The sequence below is a fragment of the Thunnus thynnus genome, chromosome 6 (assembly GCF_963924715.1).
Source record: "Thunnus thynnus chromosome 6, fThuThy2.1, whole genome shotgun sequence".
Lineage (NCBI taxonomy): Eukaryota > Metazoa > Chordata > Actinopteri > Scombriformes > Scombridae > Thunnus > Thunnus thynnus.
Genome location: NC_089522.1, coordinates 1,526,479 through 1,536,774, shown reverse-complemented (window position 1 = coordinate 1,536,774; position 10,296 = coordinate 1,526,479). Strand labels below are relative to the sequence as shown.

Here is a 10,296-nt window from a genome sequence, read left to right as displayed (position 1 = left end):
CTGGAAAATAAAGCCAGAGAAGTAGAGTAGAGTAATTGTCTCTTGTGTTGCTGAGCTGTGTGACGTCTGCACACAGGTGTGTGTATAGCAGCTGTCTGTCCCTCAGAGGAAAAACACTTTCTGACATCAAACAGCCTGTAATGTCCTTGAGTGTAAAAGAAGCTACGTATTCATTAGGGGTCATTTATGTCTTTTTCTTTGGGTCATTCCGTTTCACTCCACACGTTGAGCAAATCTCCTAGACCAGGATTACTGCTTCCCAGGGATTTAGGATTTCTGCTTGCCCAACACATGTTGCACAGTTACAGTTTGTGCGTTGCGCTTCCATGTCTTCTCTGCTTCCCATCGCTGCAGCCGTGCTCTCTCTCTTTCATAAGAAGCCAGCAGTTTTTTGGCGCCGCTGATGGATGCTAGCCAGGGGAAGAAATAAAGAAATCATAGCACAGCATGAAGACAAATTGTAGCTTTGAAAACATACTGCTGCATACATACATCTTTTTTGTCTTTGAGACGGAGGAATATTGAAGAGACGCCAGAGCAATAAGAACATTTGCTGTGGCAGGAACATTACAAGATTATTGACCAACTGTTGAATGAGAGGAAATTCTTTCTGTGGGCTTTTTTCTTCGGATTCTGCTTTGAACCTGGGAAGGAAAACACCAGCATGAGTCGATATGTGAGGATATAAAGGAACATTTACTCAAAAGTACTTGGATTAGGTGGGTTTTTTTTACCTAATTTACTCAAACCTGAGTTTTATTCTTAAATGAAATTTCCTCAGGAATACCTCCTTGACATTTAGGCAACAACTCGTAATCTCAGTTATTTTAAATGAGCACATCCAAGAAGAACAGCTTTTTCCCCATTGGGCCTGTGTCTTCAGCCCTGATGCGTTCGACTGCCGTGGCTGCCACCGGAGACATGCCCGGACCCCCAGCTAAAGGGGCTTTCTCCTCAGAGGGAGAGAAGGACAAACAGGAGGCTGAGTGTAAGAGCCAGCAGCAGGCGTCTCTGTCCTGCGTGGTGGAGGAGTTCTTCTGGATAGGCAGCAGCATTGTGGCCTTCTCCAAGTGGAGGCTCGGCTACATGGGTAAGCTTAGTAGACTGGTCGGATGTTACAGATATCAGCCTTGTGTGTAAATACAAATTCAGATGCTAAAGTGCATCATTTGTACACTTCTGTGTGTTCTGATTAGTTTCCTTTCATGCGGCTGGTCAGAAAAGTCTTCAAGCTGTAGCAGCAATGATGATATTTCATTTTATAGGTTGTTGTAAGTTTGACAGTTTGTTTTAATGAACAGCAGTGATTGAGCAGCATTTTTACATGAGAAAAAAGAAGACTGTTACTTTCAGCTTTATCTGATGGCTTTTGTTGTTATGGCAACCTCAGCCTGTGCTGATGACTCACATCATTCACTAAATCGTAGAGTCTCGTAACGTCAATGAAAGCAAACTTTTGGAAGATGCAACACAACTCTGAGCGTGTTTTCCATCACACAAAAGATAAACACAATGGTTTAACTACTGGCTTAGTTTCATGTGACTTTACTTTAGACAACCATGAGACCATAACCATAAACTGATATTTTGATTGGTGACTGTTTATTACCCACAAACAGCCAGTGTACTAATTGTATGGACTTCAGCTGTAGCTAGCTAGCAGTGTATTTATAGTGTGTGTGATGTGTTTGTGTTGCACTCTGTTCTTCTTTCTTGGTGCTTCATGAATCAGAGCTGTAACAACTTGGGATAAACACACATTTTGTTTGTGTTTGTATTGACTATATAATAATAATAATCATAATAATAATACATATAAAGAATGAAAGATGAAACACTGTCTTTTGGGCACTAACTTATTGTCATACAATAATCTTTTGATTATTTTTATGATGAAATGATTTGTTGTTTAGTATAAGAATAAGACAACAGCTTCATATTTGTTATTTTGACAAAAAGTGGAAGATATGAGAAAAGCAGCAAATCTTCACATATTAGAAGCTAAAAGCAGCAGTCGTTCAGTGTTTTGGCTATAAAATGACTTGAATTTGTCAAACTTCATATATTTTCAGCATTAGAAGTGTTGATGTCCAACAGATAGCAGACTACTCTGGTGTTCAGGGTAAATACTTGTTACATGCTTTGCAACACTTCAACACTTTTTAAAAAGCTTCGTTCATGCGAACAAGCAGACTGAGTTGATTGTTTTGCTCATGGGCATCTCAGGTTTAACCTTTACACCACCGCCCTCACAGTCTTTAACTGTGCTGCTTCAACGTCAGCAAATTGACCATCTGCACCATGGAATCACCTGTGTGTGTGTGGCTGTGTGTGGCTGTGTGTGTGTGTGTGTGTGTGTGTGTGTGTGTGTGTGTGTGTGTGTGTGTGTGTGTGTGTGTGTGTGTGTGTGTGTGTGTGAGTGTGTGTGTGTGTGTGTGTGGCTGCAACATATGGCCTCAAGACAATCCCTCTGGGTTTAACCTGGTGGCCTGACAGCAGACAGTAACTAACTCCGCCTGCTTGGTCCATACTGTGACTCTGGCAGCAGGACAGCAGTCACCCCACCACGTCACTGAGGTGACGCCCACTCATCTTACCTGGACTCAGCCTCCGCTCGCTCTGTTTGGGTTAGGGTTAGGCTCTGCCTTCTACTTTAACCCCATTAACAGCAGCTCAGCTGTGGTCTCCAGCAGTACTGTTAATGCCAGTTAAATACTGGAGTATGGATGTAGGTCATTCTATTACATGACTACTTCCAGGAAGCTGGTCAGGAGATGGAGAGGCCTTCGGGTGTGCTGGTGCTGAATGTAACTGGTCTGGTTTAAACCAGCTATACTCCTCATGAAGCATTGTTGAATGTGCTGTTTAAAAGTCCAAATGAAATGGATCTCGCAAGTGATTGTTAGCTCAGAGTGAGAAGTGTGCAAATGCAGATTCGCCAAGTTCAGACTCTGGGGAGACTGAGAATTAACCATCTAGATGATCTAGTACATCAGAACATAGCAGCATGGTGTAAAACAAAGTTTAAAAAGTAGACTGAAGAAGATTTTCTTGCTGCAAAGTGAAAGTATTTCTAAAACAAAATGATTTTAAGGTTTTAAGTCTCTTTTTTTCTATACAAGATTATCAACATGAGTATGGAAAGTCAATTGATCATTCAGCCACATCCTGAGATATTTGTACAAAGAAACATTTTATTGTTATCCACTCTTTGTTGCAGAGTGGGCATGATTTATTGTTATACATTTGGTTTCTTTTGTGCATATTAGGGTCATTTTATTTGGTAAAAATCAGTAATAATTTAGTTTAGGATGTAAAAGGCAACTAATGATGCTTTTCATCAAAGGACATATATTCTGCACATTTCCAGGTTTATATTTTTGTTCTGGGGGTCTGTTGGAATATATTTGCATGATTTACAGTTATTTATCTTATACCAGCCCTTTATGCAGCCCCTCAGTTCAGCCTCTTTCTGAAACAGGCTGTTTTAGCTTCTGTCTCTTTAAGGCCCACCTCCCGTTCTGATTGGCCAGCTCCCTGAACCTGCCCCTTGCCAGACTTCCAGCCGTAATAAGTTGTGATGAACAGAATCAAAAGCCTTGGACAGTCAACATATACATTAGTGCAACAGCATCATTAATAACAGATGAGGATCCTGTGACAGTTCTGTGTCTGTTACATTTGTGAGTTTGCAGGTTATTCAAGTAGATAAGTGTCAGCACAAAATATGAATCACTTGCAGTCTTAAACATTTGTGCTTTCATGTGACATGTTAACAGTGCTGTTGACTGTTCTCCATGCTGCCATACGATGTTTACAGTTGGAGGAAATAGAGGAGCTTTTATTCCAGCTGTTGTCACTCTTGTTCTCTCATTAATCAACCTTGCAGATATGATGTCAGCTTGTTTTCATCAGTTTTAGCATCCAGCAAGCGTTCAGCATTCCCCCACAATGGGCGTCTTCTCCACATTCACACACAGCTTAAATCTGATGTTGTAACCATGGCAACCGGCCCAGACCCCCACTAGTAAAGAGTGCATGCTTTTTTATGTGTGTTTTGTGCTCCACTTTTGTCTCTCTCAGTCTCTATAAAATGTTGTACATGTGTATGCTGCTGTTGTGGCTTTCTAAGCGGCTTTCTACATTTTTCATCAAACCGTGTTGTTCCTCACCTGTTCCTCCTCGTCAGCTTTCACTCTTGTTTCCTCTTTTCTTTGCTCCCTTTCACCTTCCCTTCCTTGCTGCCTTCCCTCATTTTCTTCTCTCTTTTCAAAGGTATCTTCTTTATAGTTGCTTTTCCCCTCGTATTTACCTTTTTTTCCCTTCCCCATTATCATCCCAAAGCTGGTATCAAGGAGTTTGTATATAAACATGTGTTAATAGTGGTGCTGGTCCTGCCATCAGCCAGCTGTTGAGATGTTTTCATCTTTACCTTGTGGTTCAGATGTTATGTTTTAAAGCAGTCATTAAGAAAAAGATGCAAACATTAAACACCTCTACAAGGTCTGTTACACATGAAATATGTACATTTAGCTGATTTTTCACCATAAAACTGAGCGAGTAAACAGTGCAGGAGGTGACAAGGTTGACTTTGATTAAAATTTTGTGAAGCTCATTAATGGATGATTGGATGCAGCACTTTGCAGCTTATGAAAGTAATACAGCGATTATTCGACAACTGAAAATTTGGTCGGATGAGAGCATATCGACCAACTGGTGGACCAGTTGACCAGGAGACTACAGCCCTAGTCTGAAGACATCTACAGGCTACTTTGTTTTAGTTTCAGTCAGACTTTGGATGCTATTATTTTAGCCACGAGGACGCTTCGCTCTGTGTGTTGATCTCTCCTTTCATCCAGCTGCTTGACGTCGTGCTTTGTCTGCAGTCTGTTATTGTGCACATGCTTACTTGTAAAAAGATGATGAGAAACCTGGTTACATGTATACATGGCAGAGAAATCGGTGTTCGTGTTTGAGTGTTGACATTGCAACTTAGGCCACGTAGCTTTATTGTTTACATTGTGTATGTTGATTCTATCTGCAGCCAATAAATGCCTGTAATATCCTTTGGTACCATCCTGCCATTTGGACATGAATAAGAAAACTCAGATCCAGAGGACACAGGCTTCTAAATCAAGTTTCCTGTCATTTTAATGGCTCTACAGGCAATACAGTGAGAGTGCATCACCTCCTGGAGCCTCAGCACCAACTGTGAACAATTCCCAAACCTACTGGGGTGTTGGTTAATTTATTACACCGGCCTTTGATTATCCAGGCTTAATCAGCCTTCCATAGGCTATCATTAACCTTTGCAATGGATAGAAATGGGTCAAATGCATTTCATCCACCACATACTGCTACATGCATGCCGGTCTTTGCTTTAAGTTCTGTATACCATACCAAATCTTGCTACCATGTGAGCACTCCTTATAAAGTGCTGTGGGAAGATATTTCAAAGATTTAGTTGACTACTCAAGGGGTTTCCCACATACAGCCAGCTACATTGCATGAGCAAACACAGTCTCCTTTTAGCCGGCTGGCAGGGAAATGTGAGCAGAACGTGGCCTCCCTCCCTGCCTCCTGCCATCCATGAGTTATAGTGTTCAAGGCAACCGCTAAACCAGAGTGTGTTCCACGAGCCTCTTGGTTGCACTTTTATTAGATTTAGCCTCTCGCTGCACTGGTGAAATCCAATGTGCGACATGACAGCAGCTAAAAGGGACTCATAACTGCCCTGATGTTTCCTCCTCAGTTTATCTCCACTTAGTCTGGAGAATCCCATTAGTTTCCCTTTAAAATGCCAATAAAGGGAACACACAAAGAGGTGGGTTGACACTGGGGCTCTGGATGAGCACCAGATATAAATGTTGGCCAGGAGACTGTGCTGTGATAGCGTTTAGGAGAGTGTGCAGCTAATCTTAACAGGAGGAGGAGGATGATGATGATAGATCGGTGTCAGGAGGTACTTTTCAGCAATGTGCCATCCTGACCCAAGAGTCTGCACAGCCTGCATGCTCTCATTCCAACCAAACTTTGACAGCAGCTCATTTCATGGATAACTTCCCCTCTTCTCTGGCTGAAGGAGTGCAGATCCTGGGGTCTGTTACAACCACTGGCTATCAGGAGCTGCAATCATCCAGCAGCTACAGTACAGAGGGAACACTTCCCTTGAGATCAGTAAAAAGCTACTCCACAGTCATGTTGCATTTATGTAGCGTGAAATAGTCCAAATGCTCAAATCATTAAGGGTCAATTGGTTATGGATACTATCTTTCTTCATCCTTCTTCACAGTACATTGAAAACCAGTCACTAATAGCATTGATAATTGGTTTCTTCTGGTATTGGGTGTAATGGCTCATGTACAAATTTCCAGAATGGTTATAAAACACAGTCAATGTACAGCTCTCGATGATGTTTCTTTAATCAGTTGTGGTAACATGTAAGGCTGGTTATCATTTGAAAATGTTGATTCCATTGGGATTCAGTTTCTGAATTTCGGTACCAATAGAAAATTATACTTTTTTTATATTGAACAATTTAAACATGTTTATAGTCATGCATTGGGTTAGCACTGTCGGTCGATCTCATTGACTATATATAAATGTGGACGACGTGTCTCCACTTCCTACCGCTATGCAAAAGTGATGCCAAAATATCTTCTTTCCGGGAGCTGCCATCTTGCTTGCAGTAGAGTCAGGTGATGGGATGACGGCCCACAGAACACGCCCCTTCAGCCATTCCACTGCCTGACGGAGGTTTGAGAACGGCTGTCACAGCTGTCAATCATGACGTCAGACCCCCTCTTTATATTGTCAAATGACTAATTAAAAACAAACTTATCAGAAAAATGAGTGCTTGGACATGCATGATAAGAACTACCTAAAATGACAGAAACCATCTTTGGGAAAAAACTTTTTGACGTGTACTTTGATTCTTTAGTTTGGCTCAGGTCCCATCCACTTGGTGGGGGCGGGACTTATGATCTTCACTGCAGCCAGTAAGCAGGGGGTTATCCAGATGTTTTGGCTTCACTTCTGGGGAGCTGTCATGACATCCATATTTATATACAGTCAATGGTCACTGAAATGCACTGAAATATCTTGATAATTATGGTAAGGATTGCTATGAATCTTTGTACTAACATTCACGGTCCCAGGAGGATGAATCTTACTGACTTTGATCAACCGCTGACCTTTGACATTTGTTGTTCAGAGTTATCTTGACAACTATGGGATGGATTGCCATGAAATCTTTTTGGTGATCCTCTGACTTTTCCTCTAGCACCACCAGCAGGTCAGAGTTTTCACTTATGCTGTGATATATCTCAACATTTACTTGACAGAACAACTTTTGTTTGGTATAGACATACGGTACGTTCCTAGATGATGTATTCTAATGTATTTGACTTGTGCTAATGTCTAGCACAACCATGAGGTTAACTGTTTAATTCTTTGACATATCTCTACAACTATTGGATGGATTGCTGTGAAATTTGGTTCACACATTCATGTTCCCATGAAGCTGAATTGTAACAATTTTGATCTCCTGACTGCAACTAGTCCCATCATCAGGTCAAAATTTCATTTGGTCCAGTACTTTGGATTATTATATATTCTGGTCATTCCCATCAGCCTCAGCTGTATTTTGTATTTAGTGCTAATAATTGAATGTTAGCATGCTAACACACTAAACCAGCATGTTGAGCATGGTAACCATTACACCTACCAAACATCATCGTGCATTATGGAAAAGCTTTAAATAGAAATAAAAAAAAAAAATATATATATATATATATATATATATATATATATATATATATATATATATATTTTTTTTTTTTTTTTTTTTTTTTTTTTTGCATTTGCACTTTACCATTTGACATTTTAAATTTCATCTTTTCCATATTCCATTTGACATTTGGCTTTTGGTCTTGGAAAATCAATGAGTCAATGGGAAATGGAAAAGATAAAATCTAAAATGCCAAATGTCAAATGCCAAGTCCGTTCTTCCATCTTTCACATTATCATTTATCAGTTGTATTTGTAATATGTACATTTTGCCATTGTTTTCATCTTATTTAGTGTTTGGCTTGTTTTTGCAGTGGAAAAAATGGTCATAGTTTTAACACTGACTGTCAATGGTTTTTAATTTGAATACTGTAATTATCTGTTAAAAAAAAGGACAACAAGATGTTCCATAATACTATTTTTAAAAATGATTTTTATAATTCATCGTCATGGCAGAATTTCCACATTACATCCATACTGCAGTGGAATTTCTATGCATCTGCAATATATACAATATAGTTAAGAATTGTAAGGTAATATTTTTCACTATTTTTCTCTTCATTTTCTCTTTTTTGAATAAACCCAGTGCATGCAGCAGTTAGGATATGAAATGTATAAATTGATGAGCAAAAGAGGCACAGAGAGAGAGAGAGAGAGAGATTCAGTGTTCACAGTTGCAAAAAGTTTTTCTCTTCAGGAGGTTTTTGCGTAATTTGATTGTGCAGTGACTATAACATGTGGCTCTTTAATGCCAGACTGGTAAGTTGGAAGTATCGTGTGTTCTCTGTTGTGGGTCCAGGTCAGGATATTTGTATATGTGTGAGAGTGATCCAGCCTGCACATGGGATCAATAGGCACCCTGTGATGAAGAGTTAGCCTGTGGGCTGTGGTGGCTGCAGTATTGATTCTCCCAACAAGGATGATTGTCCTTTCTGTGTTTGGTGGGCAAAGTAACAGGAGAGTCAAAGGTCACGTCAGTTCTGCTCTACCAGACTGTAGTGTTCACTGATTCAGCCACTTTGCATTGGCATCTTATTCACTGCATGAGGTTACATGTAACCATGGTATGATTGATGAAGTATGGAAGCTCAGAGCAGCCGTGGCTGTTGTTTTGTAGTGATCACTAACTCCATCAGTACAACAACTCATGATCATGAGAATAACAGCCTTTTTCACATTTAATTTGGAAAAATTACTACATCATGTCATTCTCACCATTGTGCTGCTCTCATGTCCGCTTAACACAAATGCTGTTTTCACTGGCAATTATTAAAAGCCCTCTTTTCTTTGATCACTGTTAACAGTTAGCAGTTGCACACAGTTGTGAGGTGCATCATCGGTAGCTTAGCATCAATCAGAAAAAGATGGCAACGTGGAAGAGAATAGGAATAATAAGTGAATTAAAACTGTATTCCAGTTAAAAATGAGTATGACATGACTCTGTTGTACTGATGGGAATGTTGAGTTTGTATTAACCAGGAAACATGAGATTTCAGGAATAAAGTGCTGCCTATGTTGACCAAATTAATGCCTTTTTGAAACATATTTGATTATATGTGATTAAGCTAATTTGCAGCAAAACATCACAGAAAAGACCAACTATGGTATCTCTTATCATTTTAAAGCAGGACCATGTTTTGTCCCATTTTAAACTGAATGCAGTATGCATCCAAAATATCTGCTGTGTAAGTAAGTAACGCAAATGAGCAGTGATGGATTGCTCTAATTGAGCATTGATTTGGCCAGGCTGTGGTCTCACTGTAGATATCCCACCCCCAGGGCATTGTTAATGTAGTTCAGTCCTGTTCCCCTAACCTCTGCTATTGAGTTCCTGCTCAGAACTATATCAGGAAAGTGCAGAACTCCACAGCACCACTGCCAGTGCAGTGTAAGGCTAACAATATACACAAACAGAAGACTGATTACATCGTGTGTGTAGCTCCCAGCACACAGCGGGCCTTTTGGCCATTAATAGGCTTGGTAAAACATGAGAGGGTCTCTGTAATTTTTGTAAAGACAAGGATTTTGTAATTGTAGACATACATACTCAGCAACTACTCAGCCCCCCCAGAGGTTTTAAATGCATTTTATAGATTATTTCCAAATAGCACAACAAACTGCCAAATGAGGCTGCGGGAAGCTAATGCAAGTTATGTGAATATGAACATTTGAAATGTGTATTGATAGATTAGACTTGTATGGACTCTTTCTAGACTCTTTTTGGTCATTGTAGTTATTTTCAAAAAGCACACCCTGTTGTAAACATAATTCATAATTCATCTCATAAAGCAGCCTTGCATTCCAACATTGTGATGAATCCTATATGTAATGTATATTATGCTGAATACTATGTAAGCCATTAGAGTACAGGTACTGCCACAACCAATTGGAAATTTTGCTCAAAGATGGATGTGTTAAGTTTAAATGTAGAGGTGAGTTAAGGGTTATTCATAAATTTCAAGTAATGGAAGTGACTTGAATAAGAGGTGGGCGATATGGCAAAAATAT

At 39.9% G+C, this 10,296-nt stretch overlaps 1 protein-coding gene across 1 annotated transcript in view; it reads left to right on the top strand.

Annotated features, from left to right (window-relative positions):
* The first annotated feature begins 757 nt into the window (after positions 1-757).
* plch2a (phospholipase C, eta 2a) overlaps positions 758-10,296 on the top strand; it is a 71,733-nt gene continuing 62,194 nt past the window's right edge. Inside the window, exon 1 of the mRNA XM_067591203.1 lies at positions 758-1,090. Coding sequence (XP_067447304.1) covers positions 832-1,090 — 259 coding nt within the window. The 5' untranslated portion in view covers positions 758-831. The remainder of the gene's footprint in view (positions 1,091-10,296) is intronic.